We start from the raw sequence: 17008 nt of genomic DNA, 5'->3' as shown, positions 1-17008 counted from the left end.
TTTACCTAAGATCACTAAGCCCACTGACATCATTTGTAATGAATGTATCTTGGTTAAGAAAAAGAAAGTCTCATTTCCTAGCAAGCAGTTTGGTACTACACAAAAGCTAGAATTGGTTCATACAGATTTGAGTGGTCCTGCAAGAACAAGAGGATTCTATGTAGAAAGGTATTTTATGGTTTTTGTTGATGATTTTACTAGAATGATGTGGGTAACTTTTCTTAAGGAAAAATCAGAAGCATTTGAGAAATTCAAGATATTCAAGAACAAAGTAGAGAATGAATTTGGAGTTAAAATCAAAAGCTTAAGATCAGAGAGAGGAGGAGAATTCACTTCTAGAGAATTCAATATCTACTATGAAGAGCATGGAATCAGGAAACAACTATCTTCACCCCATACACCTGAGCAGAATGGGATTGCTAAAAGAAGAAAAAGATCAATTGCTGAAGCAGTAAGAGCTATGTTATTCGAGAATAATGTACCAAAAATCTTTCGGAGAGAGAAAGTCAACACAGTAGTATAAACACTGAATAGAGTACAGATTAGAAAAGGTATGAAGAAACCACCTTATGAGTTATGGTTTGGTCACTGACCATCAGTCAAATATTTCAGGATATTTGGAAGCAAATGCTACATCAAAAGAGACAATGATATCGGTAAGTTTGATCCAAAGAGTGATGAAGGTATGTTTCTTGTCTATTCATTAAAGAGTAAAGCTTACAAATGTTTCAACTATAGAACAAAAACTATAGTAGAGTGCACAAACATGAGAATAGATGAAAAGTTTGGCGCTAAGGAAAAGATGATGGATTATAACTATGATGGAGATGACTACTCTGGGATGACCAATAGATGTAATGAATTATTTATCGGACTTGTAGAATAATGTACAAACTGAAGAAGTAAGAGAAGAACAAAGTGCAACACTTGAAATAAGAGTTGAAGCAACAACTCCTACACCAAATAAAAATTTGATGAAAAATCATCTTGCTGATCAGATAATAGGAAGTAAAGAAAAAAGTGTAATGACAAGAAGTAGAATCAATGAAAAACTATGCCTAATATCTCAAGTAGAACCAAAAGGTGCAGATGAAGAAATCAAGGATGATCATTGGATAAAAGCAATGAAGGAAGAACTTCAACAGATAATAAAAAATGACACATGGGAATTGGTTCCTAGACCCAAGGACAAAAATGTGATTGGTACAAAATGGGTATTCAAAAACAAAATGAATGAACAAGGAGAAGTAATAAGAAACAAAGCAAGACTAGCATGCAAAGGCTACTCTCAGCAAGAAAGAATTGAAGATGAGGAAACATATATGCACCTATAGCAAGAATGGAAGCAATCATAATGTTCTTGGCATATGTAGCAAACAAAAATTTCAAGGTATATCGAATGGATGTTAAGTCAGCATTCTTGAATGGAGAACTTGAAGAAGAAGTTTACATTGAGCAGCCATAAGGTTTTCCTTTGATAGAAGAGAAGGATATGGTTTGCAAATTAAAGAAAGCCTCCTATGGATTTAAGCAAGCACCTAGAACCTGGTATGCAAGGTTAGATAAATACTTAGCAAAGCTTGGATTTGCTAAAGGGACAACATATATCAACTTGTACTTGAAAGAAATAGAAGATGGTTTGCTGATAATCATTGTAGTTGTTGATGATATCATTTTTGGAGGAAATGATGAAGCCAATAACAAGTTCTCAGAAGATATGAAGAATGAGTTTGAGATGAGCATGATAGGGGAATCTTAGGATTGCAAATTGTTCAAAGCAAAGAAGGAGTCTTTATTTCTTAGACAAAGTATTTAAAAGATTTGTTAAAAAGATTTGGTCTAGAAAACTATAAACTTGTTAGAACTCCTATGGTAATTGGTCACAAGTTATCAAGCAAGGATGAGACACCTACTGTTGAACAAAAGAAGTATAGATCTATGATTGGAGGATTGCAATATTTGACTCATAGTAGACCTGATATAGCAAATGTGGTTGGGATTGTGGCAAGATTTTAGGCTGATCCTAAAGAATATCACTACGTAGGAGTAAAAAGGATACTCAGATATCTGAAAAGGACATCTGATTATGGCATTTGGTATGAAAAAAGTAATAACTTTACTCTTTGCACTTATATTGATGCTGATTGGGTTGGAGATAGGGATGATAGAAACAACACCAGTGGAGGAGCATTCTTTCTTTGTGGAAGATTGGTTTCTTAGCTTAGCAAGAAGCAAGATTGCACCTCACAAAGCATTACAAAGGCAGAATATGTTGCAATAGCGAACAACTGTAATCAAGTCATATGGATGAAGCAGCTGATGAAGGCTATTGGAATTACATTCAAAGAACCTGTTATCATTTACCTTGATAACACAAGTATGGTTAAAATGTCTAAGGATCTTGTTTTGCATTCTAAGACTAAGCACATCTCTAAAAAGTATCATGTGTTGAAAGAGAAAGTTGAAGAAAAAAAATCAGACTAGAGTACATTAACACTAAGGAACAGATTGCAGACATTTTCACGAAGGCCTTACCAAAGGATACGTTTGAGTACCTAAGAGGTATGCTTGGGGTTATGCCCCTGCTTATTTCAGAATAAAATATGCAAAAGTGCATCAGTCTAGGGAACAAAGCACCATTAATATACTGGACTGAATGCTGATGCTTCCTGTATGGGGGAGTATCTATGATGAACATAGTCAAAAAAGGACTCTTGGTAATTGGTAATTGGTATACAATAGTTTCTTTAGACACTTGAGTTGTTTATGGACTTACATACAAAGTTGTAAAGCAACAGACCAGCTTGTGGTTGTGCTAATAAATTATTGGATGTTCAAGAAAATTAAACCATTTGTGTAGTATTTGTGACATTGATGTCAATGGGGGAGAAGTATGGCATGAAAAACATTGTACTATGGGCGAGAAGTATTGCAATAAAGGATTTGCATGAAGCAAGATTTGATTGATGAAGAGGATTTGAAAAGACTTGTTGGTATTCTTGGATCTAGATGTTTTTCATCTATGTTGCCATCAATGCCAAAGAGGGAGATTGTTAGCAGGAATATTGATGCTATGGGGGAGCATTGCAGAACATTGTTATGATGTATTTATAACTGTGTTTGTCATTGATGACAACATAGTAGTAGGTCTGTAAAGGAATGACAAAGCAACAGACTGTGATTTTTGTATTGAGAACATTATATTACTTATCTGATGATGCACAATTACTCTAGTATACTACAATGTGTATTTGTTACATGGGCAAGTCTACAGAACCTGAATCGATAATATACGAAAGATATGATTGATTTGTAGAGAATTCTATAGAAAAAAAGTATCAGAAAAGAAATTCCCATTGCATGATTCCTACAGTTCATTACAATTGTAGTGAAGGGTTGCGTAGTGAATTGGAGATAGTTTACTAACCATTGATGACATTAGAAAGTGCACATGTACGAAAGTCGCACGTGTGAAAGTTTGTGTATAACTGTGAGCTAACAACATTGATTAAATGGGTATTTCATTTAATTAATGTATGCTAATAAAATGTGAAGCCAACTCAAGGATTTATGATTGAGCATGGTATAAAGGAAAGATGTTTCCGTGTTTTACAAACATGGTGAAGAATCGAAGACTTGCGAATTACTAAGTAGTAGAGCATAGTGATTTGCTAATGCGTGTAACTGATGTTAAGAGTTACTATTACTGATCACAGAGTTCCAGATCTGATTGCATGATTTGAAGGTGAAGGAGTCCAACGTACTAAACAGAGGAAGAAGTAAAACCTATTACACATCTATTACTCTGAAAGGAATAGTATGAAGGTCAATTGGATAGTGGGTTCGTTGATCTAATCCTGAAGCTATTTGGACAGGGTTCAACTGCCTTCCACAACTCCTAATAGGGTTGGAATCTCCTAATAGGGATTCAAAGTCTCCTAACAGGGATTCTTGTACTAAGTGTTGTAATAGACTCCTAATAGGGTCCATCCTCTAACAAGGAACATTCATATTAGTACATCATTCCCACCAGGGTTTTCCCTATGACCAAGGGTTTCCCTAGTCAACATATCTGGTGTAATTGTTTATGTGCATCTCTTTATGGTTGCTGTTTACTTTGAATGGTCAAGATTGTTTAAGAGTAATGTTTAAATTCTCATATAACTGATTCAAACCCCCCCCACCCCCTCTCAGTTATATTGGTGGACTATTATTTCTAACACATAGTCCAAAGGCTGAAATGTGGGTGTCTTTACATTAGGATCTAATTTCCCATCATCTCAATGCCTACAACAAAGGTGTTTCTTTCTACAATTTCATAAGCAATAAGTTGTATAAAGAGATTATTTTCGTCTCCCACAATTATTTGGTGGTTTTGTTTAAATATAGAAATCTTTCATGGTTTTTGTTAAATATATATGCCCCTAACACTAGAGCAAGGAGATTACTTATTAGGGAGGAGATTTCTAACTTCATGATTGCTAATGAAAATGCCAAATTTCTATGTATGGGATATTATAACATTCCCCTTTACTCGTTTGAGAAGAAGGGATGAACTATAGATTATAATGATAGTATGCACAATCTTTTTGACTTTTTGAGGTGGAATGATGTTTTAGATGTGAAACTCAAGGGCACCCCTTTACCTAGTCCAATAATAGAAAAGGATAATATCTCGCCTAGGTCAAATTGGACTTCCTCTTGTTATCACATGGTTGGGATATTTTGACCTCCTCATCCCTGACGACTCTCCCTCGATCTACTTCAGATCACTTATCTATCCTTCTTGACTAGAGGGACAAACCCTGGAGTGGCCTTAGATCATTTTCCTATGAAATCATGTGACACTCACACCATGAGTTCAAATACTATATGCATGATTGGTGTGGAAACTGGTCAAAGGAACAAATATGTTTAGAATAGCTTAAAAACCTGAGATTGTGAAAAGGGAAGTGATAAGTTGTAGCATGGCATCCTCTTAGGATATTTTTCAATAGAAACAAGAAATTGAAGCTAATATGGAGTAGTTGCAAACTATTATGGTAGATAGTGATATCTCTATTGAAGTTCATCTAGAGGAAGAAGCTTGGAGGAAGAAATTTAAGGAGAATTCAAAAAGAGAATAAGTGTATTGGAAATAGAGATTGAGGATTTAGTGGCTTTTGAAGGGGATATAAATACCTCCTTCCACTACTCAACTTCTAAACACAAGAAGAAGAACACTACTTCTTCCCTCCTCGATGATAATAATGTGGAGATAGTTGATCCAGAGGCACTAGGGAAGTGAGCCTCTTAGTTATTTTTGGACGCTCTTACTTATCCTAATAACGTTATTGATATTGCTACTAGAGATAGGCTTGTTAACTCTCTCTCTTACGTTCTGAGCAATTATGATAATAAATATCTTTTGCACCCTATGATGGAGGAGGAGGTGAAAAAGGCCAATTTTTTCATGAAATCTTATAAATCCTCGAGGCCTGACTGATTTCTCATACCTCTTTCCAATACTTCTAGGGTTTGGTTAAGTTTGACCTTACTAAAATCACCAAGGACTTCTTTAGAACTAGTAAGCTTCTTAAGAATCTTAATGATACCTTTATTGTCTTGGTCTCTAAAATTCTAGAACCTAGAAGTATGGCTAACTTTAGGCCAATAATGTTATGTAATACTATTTATAAGATTTTCTCCAAGATCTCGACAAACATAATCAATCCACAAATTTGATAGATTCATTAGCCCTTCCCAAAAAGGCTTTGTTCCTAGGAGATAGATTCTTGATGCTGTAATCTCCACCCACAAAATTATTCACTCCATGGAGAAAACTAGGAATTCTGTGATGGCCCTAAAATTGGATATCTCAAAAGCTTACAACATAGTTTATTGGTACTTCCTTTATGTTGTCCTATCTAGGATTGGTTTTCATGAAATAATTATCAATATTGTTAGGGAAATGGTTGAGTCTATGCATTTCTCAATTTTGGTCAATGGTATGCCTTGGGGCTTTTTTAGATCGAGACATGGCTTGAGGCAAGGAGATCCCCTTTTCTCATACCCTTTTATCATGTTTGCTGAAGTGTTGGGAAGAAAATTTTTGTCCATGACCAATGAGCATAGTATTAAAGTTATTAAAGATACCTCCTTACTCCCTCTTGAGGTCCTATAACAGTTTGTTTATGATACTTTCCAATTTGGAATCTCATCAATTATTGAAGCTAGGTGGTGGAAGAAGCTTTTGGATGACTATTCTCACTTGATAGGGTAACAAATAAACTTCAATAAAAGCAATATTTACTTTCTTAATATTGTTCCTAACTTGTGTAGACACTAAAAAATGGTTCGTGTTTACCATTTAATCACATTTTCATACTAACATGTCCCTTTTTCTCCATTCACTAATTATGATCTTTTGGACAACTTGATTATCATTCGAGCATATCACGACAATATTCTTCATCACTCACATCCCCTTTCAAATCAATTGTAGATCATTTTGGATTAAGTAGCCATTTTATCTTAGCTTTTCAGAATCCAATCTAAATCATTTCGACATCATCAAAATCTCATTGAATCAACTCAAAACCATTTCAATATCATAGGATTCCTTTCTAATCAACCCAAAACCATCCCAAATCAACCCTATTTGATTTGAAATAGGTCAAATATCTCAAATCAATCACCATTTGTCCAACCCTAGGAATTATCATGTCTCTCAGTGCCTTGGAAACCTATCAAACCTATCAAATCTAACCCTCAGTACTAGGTCAAACTGTCATTTTCATCATTTGATCATTGACATTGTCGAGTCCCTCAGTGTCAGATTGTGGCATTATCCAATCAATTTAATAACATTGACAATGCTCATAGATGTTATTATGATCAATGATATCAATCAATTCCGATCCTCTGGCGTTTACAATGTCCATTAAATTTCAAATGTTCTTAATTCATGTCATGTGTCATTGACACATTATCAATCCTTATCACTCAATCCATTTGATCATGGCTTTGATCTACCCACCATCATCCTAGTCGATCTGCATAATCATCACATTTTATCAAAAGGATAATCCTACATTTATCTAATCAAATTGGTCAATCATTTACTAATTTACCCTATATGATTAGATGACCCATAATCTATTCCTATGTTATTTCAATCATTTTCATCCCGCATTACTGATTATTCTTACTAACCAACATCCTCAATTAGTTAATATTGATTAATTAATTGATTCACCTTTGCAAGCTATGGGAATTCTCAATTTCCTAAGTCATACTTTCCCACTTTTAATTTCTATTTCACTAATTTCCATCTGTGTGGAATTATGAAATTTTAATTCAAATATTCTACCTAGTCTTCACACATGGACATAATGCATCATAGATCCTCTCTCTACATTTGGCTAATATGTGTCATATTTGACATATTATTTCTTACGCATGACTATAATAAGCCACATTCATCATAAGATTCTTGTCTACAAGTGGCTTTGATGTGTCATATGCACATCATAGATTCTCCTTCACTTTTAGCCATGTTGACTTTTATGTGTCATAGAATCCTACATTTGGCATAGTGCATCATATTTGTCATAGATATTCTAATGAATAGCATGTCAAGTTGCACACTCAAACTAAAAAATGTCCATCTCCTCATTCATGTCTCACCTCTTGCGATTTGGCTATAAATTGAGCCATCTTGCACTCATTTTCGGTCTTCAACCCCTATCCTTAACATCACCCCCAAACCATGCTTCTAGTACTCTCAATAGCATTCATCCCATCATTATGTCATTTTCTTTCAATTCTGTGCACTATAGACAATTGGAGCTACATCAAAATGGAGAAGAAAGAAGGACATGAGAACTACAATTGAAGAGGGGTTTTTACTTGTGTTTACTTCCTTTGTTTTAATTGGTTTTCATGGTAAATTAGAAGGGTTTAGCATATGTTGATTGAGTTTTTGTGGTTTCTCATAGTATGCTAGGTTCTAGCCTATTTTATGGTCGTACTACTTGCAAAGGAGGATCACCCTATTGCTTGGTTGTTAATTTGCTAGCCTTCTTGATACTTACTTAGGTCTGCCACTAACTCTTAAGGAGGCGACTTCTCAATATTTGAACACTATCCTTGAAAGGATGCAGAAAAAAAATGCAATATGGAAAGGAATATTTCTAAGTAGTGCAGGAAAGCTTAAATTACTTACAACTTCTCTTCAAGGTATATTAGTTTACTTCCTCTCATTATTTAAAATTTTCAAAACTATGGTGGAATGCTTGGAAAGGATTCAAAGGAACTCCTTTTGGATGGGAACAGAGTAAAAGACGAGGATTATGCTTGTTAGTTGGTAGATGGTTTGCAAACGAAAACCTATGGGAGGCTTGGGTATTAGAAAAATAGGTGAGGATCATCCTTGTTAGTTGGTAGTTGGTTTGTAAACCAAAACCTATGGTAGGCTTGGGTATTAGAAAAATATCAGATCTTAATAAGGCCCTTCTCACCAAAATTTGTTGGCATTTGGATGTTATCAATGGTGGATGGGGTGGCATTATGAAAGAAAAATAGTTTAATCACTCCCATTTCCCTTATCTCTTGTTTGAAAGTGACCTCCCTTAGGAATCTAAAATATGGAATAATATTTTTAAGAATCAAGGGCCTTTGAGGGAGTGCCTAATGTGCATTGTGGGTAAGGGAGACAAAATCAAATTTTGGGAGGACAATTGGCTAAGAAGTAAACCTCTTTCCATGAGAAAGTTTAGCTACATTATGTATGTAATTAACAAGCAGCTCAATCCCTTTGTGATAGATTACATTGGAGGATCCTTGCTAAGTTAACTCATCAAGAATCTAATCTTGTTGTATAATTCCAAGTCTCGATGAGGGGTCATAATCCCATTTCTCCTGGTAATGATAAATTCATTTGGAGCACGAGCCAATTTGGTGATTTCACTATCTAATCCTCCTACCTTCATTTGGTTTGTAGAGTGGAATTTGCTTCATGTTGGAAAATTATTTGGAATGTTCAATTTCGTCTCAAAATCAATTCCTTTTGGTGGGTTTCCCTTTATGGTAAAATTATACCCCTTGATAATTTAAAAAAGAGGGGCTTCTAGCTCCTTAATTGGTATTTTTAATTTTTAAGGGACGAGAAGTCATTAACCATCTATTTATTTCTTGTCCTTTTGCATAGAAGGTTTGATACAAAAATCTTCTCAAGTTGCATCTATCTTGGGTTTTCAAAGAGGACCTGCAACAATTTTTTTCATTAACTCAACTCCTTATAGATCTTTTGTGGAATATGATTCCCCCCTCATGTTTGAGGGAATGTTTGGAAAGAAATAAACAAATATATTTTTAGAGGTATGTAGAGCTCTATGGAGGTGGTAGTTACCATTTCTATCAATCTATTGCAAGGAAAAATTTTGATCTCTAAGTAGAAATTTTCTTCTATTCCTTCACTAAGGGACTTCAGGTGGTGGTTAGTTGGAAATTTCCTAGCTCTTTTCATACTTTTAAAACTTCTAAGATGTTGATCATAGCCAACACTAAATAGCCCCCTGCCCCCATCTCCTTTGATGAAACTTAATTTTGATAGTGCTTCCAGAAATGGTGCTACAAGTAGAGGTGGTATTGTTCATAATCACATGGGCAATTTAATTCTTTCCTTTACTAGAAATCTTGGATCCAATTCTAGTAATGCTGGGAGGCTTTGACCCTATTCTAGGGTCTAAAGTTGACCATCTCTACTGGAAAGTACAACATTATTGTTGAAGAGGATTCTATGTTAATTATAGAAGCTACAAAAAATAATATGGATGCTATATGGTTAGTGTCAAACATCCTTAATGACATTTGGCCCCTCTTAGCTTGACTTGATGATTTCACCATTCATCACACATATACAAACAAGAATATGGTTGTTGATATGTTGACCATGATGGGGTTTGAAGTTGATGGAGTTAAATGTTTGAGGACAATGGCTCCTCTACTAGCATATGCATAATTTCTCATGAGGAGAAAATGAATCTTGACTTCTTAACCATGAGTTTGTTGATTGTGACCGGAGCTTTGAATTGGACCATTTGGGCAGCCATCCATTTCGTGGGGATTGTGCTATATTTAGATTTCAATCTGCCCCATAGAATCATGCTCAAGCACGTTCCTTATGGACATAGTCATGATTTATTTGGAGATAATAAATAGAGCACCACTTGTCATAATGTGAGGATTACGAAAGAGATTTTCTACAATCTTTCAAATGAATCTAAGAAAAGATTTATAGGGAGTGAAGTCATTTTAGATGTGACTAGTTGTTGGAAAATGTGGCTTGCTTTGTTTCTATGCCTAATAATGGTTATGATGTGAAAAACTCTTTTCATACCAGCCCTATGACTATTTCTATAAGGGATTTCTATATTATGGATACCAACAATATCACCCCTCTCTAAAACAATTTCTTTTTGTTCAAAGTTTCCTTAGCCATCACATTGGAGATTTTGGAGAATCATGGGTTTGACTTGAATATGGGGGTAGATATAGTTAGGGTTTAACTGAGTAAGATTGAAGACAAATGGAGAAAATATCCTCGTGCTTGGATGACTATTGAGGAAGGTGGGATACTATCTTTTTTGGAGGCTATCGAGGGTTATGGCAAGATTTATTCCATGCAACTAGTAAATTCTGGGAATGAGAGAAATGTTACAATCAATCCGATTTTTTTTTGAAATAAATGAGGAGTTTATTGCTAAGGCTACTAGTTTATACACTGATAAGAAAAAATGAAAGAAAGTGACTAAGGCATCTGTCAAGATCAGTCTTAACATGTTCTTGAAGAAAAATGAGGCACCTGCCAAACTCCATGGTGGTTTCAATCATGAACAACTCCCTTAATCCTAGAATATGGTATAATTTCTCATCATGAAGTTCTCACTTTGGGAGGATGTTTTGGTGTTAGCTATTATTTTCCCTCTCTTAAATCATTTCGACTACCATGATCTTCTCTCCATTCCCATTTTTCTCCTTCAAGATTTAGAATCTTTTGTTATGGAAGTTTGAGAATGAAGCAGTCTACGAAAGAAATATGTCATTCTTCATCAAGGCCTAATCTTATGACTATATAATTTTCACGATGTACTTTGCACTCCACACTATATCATTAGTCTAGAGTGCTCCTGCTAATACAAATGTTTTTCTTGACCCATCTACCAGTTGTTCTGCCAATCCTACTCCTTATGCAACCCATGTGGCTACCCACTTTTCGATTGGCAATAAAACTGAGAACATTACCCAAGCTCAATATGGTTCTAAGAAGAAAACTTAAATTAGACTCCCCTATAGATCTTCGTGACTTGGATACAAAAATCAGTTAAAATTATAGGCACTCTAATGGAATTTCTTTGAACTAGAGGAAGAAATAGATAGTAGTTAGAAGAAAAAAATGGTGTTTAGGAGGATATAGGTTTTGGCTCTAAGGGAAATGCTAAAATGAAGGTTGGCAGACCAAAGAAAAAAGAGAAGGCAATTAGGATCATACACATTGAAGAGGATGATGAGATGTCCGAGTCTGTAAGTGACAAGGTGAATTCAAAGATGGAAACCACTACCAACAACAAGGACTCTATGCTTGTGTTTGTTAGCTCCATTATTATCATTGTTGATTTTATAGCCACTAAGGAATCTAAATGCCTCAAAAGTGCTTCTCCTATGACAACCACTTTCCCCCTTTCTCCTAATGATAAATACTCTTCTCCTATGACAAACAATTCCACCATTTGTCCTAATGATAAAGACGCTTCTCCTATAACAACCAATTCCCCCCTTGGTCTTATTAATAAGGGGAAGAATTTTTTAGATGATATCCCTAACTTTGGTTGTGTGCAAGATGAAGCTAGTGTGAAGTCTAAAGCTAGTTTCCAGGATTGTGGTTTCCTTATGGAAGAGGTGAAAAGTTTGAAGGAGGAGGTGGACTACCTAGATGGAAAGTTCACTGAATTAGATGAGAGCTTTTGTACCCTGATGGAGTTTTCTATCAAAGTGATGCAGTCAAGAACCACTATGCTACAACTCCTCTAGCAATAGAAGGAGAAGGGATCCAAAGATGACAATGAAAATAATTTCAAGATGTTGTTCAAGTTTCTAGTAGATGATAGTGTTTTACTCTCGAAATCCCTAAAGACTAGCACTAAAAAGAAATAAGTTTTTTCTAGTTTCTACTTAAAATTTCCATTTAGTTTTGTTGTCATTACTCTAGAGTACTTGCCCTGCATGGTTTTGAAAACGTTTTGTAGTTGTTAGAGTAATAAAGTGTTTTATATTAATTAAATCACATTGATTTAATTATTAAGTCACTTATTATCTCTAGTTTACTTAAGCTAAACTTAGCATGTAATAATTAATTTTTTTATTAATTATTATCATGCAACTTAGGTTAGTTATTTGTTAGGGTTTTGATCTCCTTTTATAAGGATTGATCTCTTTGTAATATATATTCATTCACTTTTGATAATAACAATTTCTCTTTTTGCTCATCAATAATATCTCATCTGTGAATCTTGGAATTCTCCTCTCCATAGTTTTTTCTTCTCTCTTTTTATGATAGGTTTCTGCATGTAGGTGATTCGTGGGAGCTGTGGGGTTGATCTTTCATCAACTTTTAAATGGAATCAGAGCTCTAGATCTTCATGCTCCTATTCTATTTATGAAAGGTTTGGCTTGACTTTCAGATCTATGTTTTCTTTGAAAGGGTTTCATTTTTTTGAGTTTTTTTGTATTGGATCTGGGGGTCACCATTTTTTGGTGCACTTTGAACCCAAACGAACCTCTCCATTGATTGCAGAGTGCCCAAAAACCCCTATTTTCATAGAAAATTTGTCCAACTTGGACACAGTTGGAATTTGAGGCAAAAAATATTGCTCCCAAATTGGGCACATTTCTCGAGGTAGTGATTTAACAAAAAAAATGGACTGAAAATTGAGGTTTTTTAGCACATAAATTGAGAATTTTTGGTATGCAAGTCAAGTTTTTTTGGCACACAAATTTAGGTATTTTGGTACGAAAATCAATGTATTTGGCACAAAAACTGAGGCGACTCACCTTTGCTTGCCCTTCTGACTCTTTTTTGACCTACCTATAGTTTTTTGGCAGTAACTTGCTGATCCAAACTCTGCTTTTCGCAAACAAGATATCATCAAAAAGCTGATTTTGAGCCCATCATGATGGTGTAGTTTATTTTGACATTTGATGTTGTTTGGTTGCTAATTTATGCAATTAAATTTAGAGGTTCTACTTTGTACTTTGGGAGACATATCTTGAGACATTCTATTTTCTAGATTCTACTCGAGGAACATCCCATTCAATTTTTTTCTTTTTTGCATTCTAGTGGATATCTTGGTTGTTTTAGGTCTAGGGATCAATTTTGTTGCTTCTGATGATTTTACATGGGTTGTACTATCTCTTGTATCATCCTTATATTTCTTTTGATATTTGTTGACATCCTTTTGTTGTGTTTTTGCAAACACACTAAGATAAAGTGCCAGTCTATTGCATTTTAGGATCTTTCACATCTTTGTGTTTTGTTGTACTCGCACTACATTATAAAGTGCCTTGGGGGGTTTCATGTTGGCCATATTCACCATCTTCTTTTGTCAAGTGAGTGTTCCTTCCACAACATTATCCTCATGATGTGTCCATGACATGTGCCATTATAGGTGTTTGTACTTCTTTTGCACTCATGATGTGCTTAGTTCTTCTTTCTGTCGAAGATATTGCATTCAATTTCAATGTTCATGTCTTACCTCTCACCATTATAGGGGGGGCATGTTGGCTCTATTGCTTTCTTGGTTTGATGGAGTGAGCTATGTATTCAGTATTTTGATCCTATGTACTAGACGATTGCAGTGGTTGGATACCTATGCATTTCAGTGAGATGGATCATTTACCATATAAACATTCTTTCATTCTTTTCTTTTTAGGCCATGAAGATACCTTCCATCTTTGATTAATCAACTCTTCAGACTTAGTCTTCTCTACTTGGTCATGTTCTATACAATGGAGGTTATTTGATTAACAATTTCACAATGTTTGCAACTTCATGCTTCAGTGGTGTTCTTTATGATCATATTTTGTTCCTACTTTTGGAACACTCTTTCCATCTCCTTTTGGAGTAGGGTTTTCCTATGTGGTTTTTTTTATTTCTCCTCTTTTTAGAGATTTGGTTGTTCTTAGGTACCTCATCAAGCCTTGTTGTTGGGACCTAAGTTTACTTTTAGTAGTAGTTTCTAGGTTTTTAGGTACTCCCCAAGTTTATCCTTTGGGGGGGGGGGGGGGGGGGGGAGTGGTGTTAGAGTAATAAAATATTTTCTAATTAATTAAATCATATTGATTTAATTATTAAGTCACTTATTATCTCTAGTTTACTTAAGCTAAAAGTTAGGCATATAATAATTAATTCTTTTATTAATTATTATCATGTAACTTAGGTCAATTATCTGTTAGAGTGTTGATCTCCTTTTATAAGAATTAATCTCTTTGTAATTTATAATCATTCACTTTTGATAATAGAAATTTCTCTTTTTTCTCATCAAGAATGTCTCATCCACGGATTTGGGAATTCTACCCTCTATAGTTTTTGCTTCTATCTTTATGTGACATGTTTTGGCATGCAGGTGATTCTTGGGAATTGTGCTGTTTATCTTTCATCAACTTCAACAATAGTATTTCAAACTTTGATATTTATCATAGTAGTATATTTATTCTCTTTATTATTGTTATTATTATTATTATTATGAATTACACAACTCTCATTTTAGATCTTAATTTCAATTGGTATAGTTGGTTTAATATGCTATTTCTAGATAGATGAGATGTGTTTTTTATATTGAAAAAAGGGATTGGCTGAGATTGTGTTGTTATTGGTTTTTATTGTTTATCTATTGTTAGAGGCTCCATCTCTTGTGTATATTGATGGGCCATCCCCCTAGTTTTGGCTACTTCTTAATATCAATTTTTTTTTATGCCTTTTGTTATTTGATCTTAATGTCAAGTTGATAATTTTTTTAAGGTTTCTAATATGATTAGTGAAGTGATGATAAACTTGATGTGATTGGACAAGTTTAATAGTTTCTATCATAATTTTGGATGATAAATAACAACATTTATAATCTCATTCGTTATATCCTTTATTAATAGGTTTTTTTTGTAGAGATTTTATCACTGGGTAGACATTCTAATTTCAAGGGAATTTTTTGAAATAAGAAAATAAATTAATTTATAGGTTTGAGTTTTGACATTTTTTGGTAACTCATTTTGACTAATAAAGATTTGGGAAGCTAACAAATTTAGTATAGAAAATGGAATAATGCTCCTAAGCCTTTTAATTTTTATGTATGTTGATTTAATTTTGACTTGAAATCATTCACTATAGGAGATTTCAAAGAAGAATTTTTGAAGGTTTTCACAGAATCAGGAGGACCAACTGGTTTTCAAGGTATGATTAAATGTATATTCGTTTGGAAGAATATACGTAATATGAAAGTCAAATGATTGTACCTCATTTTTTACAAATACACTTTTAATTGTAGTTTGTATATATATAAGATAAGAATTCATATTAGTTTTTCAATATGAGTTTAAAAGTACATTTTTGTTACTTAGGTGCTATCTCATGGCTATTTCTACCTGGGCTTGTTGGTGGAATGGTTTTAAATGTTCCGGTAAGAAGATTAGTATATCATCTACACTTTATCAATGATTTTTTTAGATATTCTAAATAATTTATTTTTTTGTGGATTAATTTCTAGGGGGATTATTTGTATATTTACACGGCGCTCTTTGTTTTTGCCTTCATTGGGATTGAGATGGCCAAGCCGGACCAACCTTTCAACTTTGAGCCAAAAATTTATAATATGGAACGCAAGGAACGAGAAAAATTTATGCAAGAATATAATTCCATGGATATTTTTGAATTCAATGAAAAGTACAAGGATACATAGATAACCACACAATTTCAAACTAGTTACTCTTTAAGTAACAATTATTTATGTGATAATGATGTATATTGTGTTCTAATTATTATATCTTAACCACTTCTATTGCATAAGGTGAGAATGGAGGATTGCCTAAAAGATGGGTTTTGAATTTCAATGTCAAATATTAGTCAATAAAAATACCCAAAAAATCTTACTCATATATACTCAAGTAATTTGATATGTACTATACAAACTTTAACACTTTAATAGTTGAATATTTTTCTCTATAAAGTTGATTCCATTTGGATAATTTATGTTAATCAACAATGTAACCCCATTATACATTTTTTGGCATATTTTGTCCTCGACGAGAAAATATATTGTGAATGGATGAATCATTTTTGTGCACCATTGAAACATTTTGACAAAAATAATGTTATTTTAGAATCAGTTGAAAGTTTTTACCTAAGGCCACAAATCTAAAGAAATAGTTAATTGTTTTGTACAACAATGAAAAGCATAAAAAAAAATGAAAACTATATAAGATTAAAATGGTGATAGAATTGAGACCCACCTAGTTTAATAAGAAATGTGTGTATCAATTTCTTATTAATGCAGATCATTTACCATCACTATGATGAAATTTGATCTTATGTTTAAGTTTGAAGAATCTATACACAAATTAGGATTACAATTTTTTATATGCTCACATTGCAATTGCTCCCTTTAAGCAACATTCTATATCACTATTTTTTTCTTAGATCTATGTCTAAATTTATTGAACAAATGCTTAAAAAGGAAAATGAATATTTCCTAATGTATTTCACCTTCATAATTCCATATTAATACCAATTGGGTATCCATACACACTCTTCATACTTAGACAAATCACATTGTTGGAGCTGTGGAAACCCACAATGAAATGAAAACAACTCAATCTCAAGGTTTTAACAAAGTTTGATTGAAGGATCATTCTCTAAATGTTATCAATGCCATAAAACGTTTTGAAAATTGACACTTTTTTAAAGGACCCCCTAAACATA

The 17008-nt window shown here is 33.8% G+C and overlaps 1 protein-coding gene across 2 annotated transcripts in view; it reads left to right on the top strand.

The window, feature by feature from the left end:
• Positions 1 to 16096, top strand: part of PNSB5 (NAD(P)H dehydrogenase 18) — a 32052-nt gene extending 15956 nt beyond the window's left edge. Inside the window, exons 3-5 of one of the 2 annotated variants that reach the window (XM_089814264.1) lie at positions 15422 to 15484; positions 15652 to 15710; positions 15855 to 16096. In XM_089814264.1, the coding sequence (XP_089670390.1) occupies positions 15422 to 15484; positions 15652 to 15710; positions 15855 to 15989 (257 nt within the window). In that variant the 3' untranslated portion in view covers positions 15990 to 16096. Of the gene's footprint in view, positions 1 to 15421; positions 15485 to 15651; positions 15711 to 15797 lie in introns of both variants that reach the window. The other variant, XM_089814263.1, reaches the window with a different exon arrangement.
• The last annotated feature ends 912 nt before the right edge of the window (positions 16097 to 17008 follow it).

The sequence above is a fragment of the Cupressus sempervirens genome, chromosome 2 (genome assembly GCF_028749045.1).
Source record: "Cupressus sempervirens isolate cs-2001-9-10 chromosome 2, ASM2874904v1, whole genome shotgun sequence".
NCBI lineage: Eukaryota > Viridiplantae > Streptophyta > Pinopsida > Cupressales > Cupressaceae > Cupressus > Cupressus sempervirens.
The sequence above is the reverse complement of the archived record's forward strand: the minus strand, read 5'-3'. Positions and strand labels throughout refer to the sequence as shown.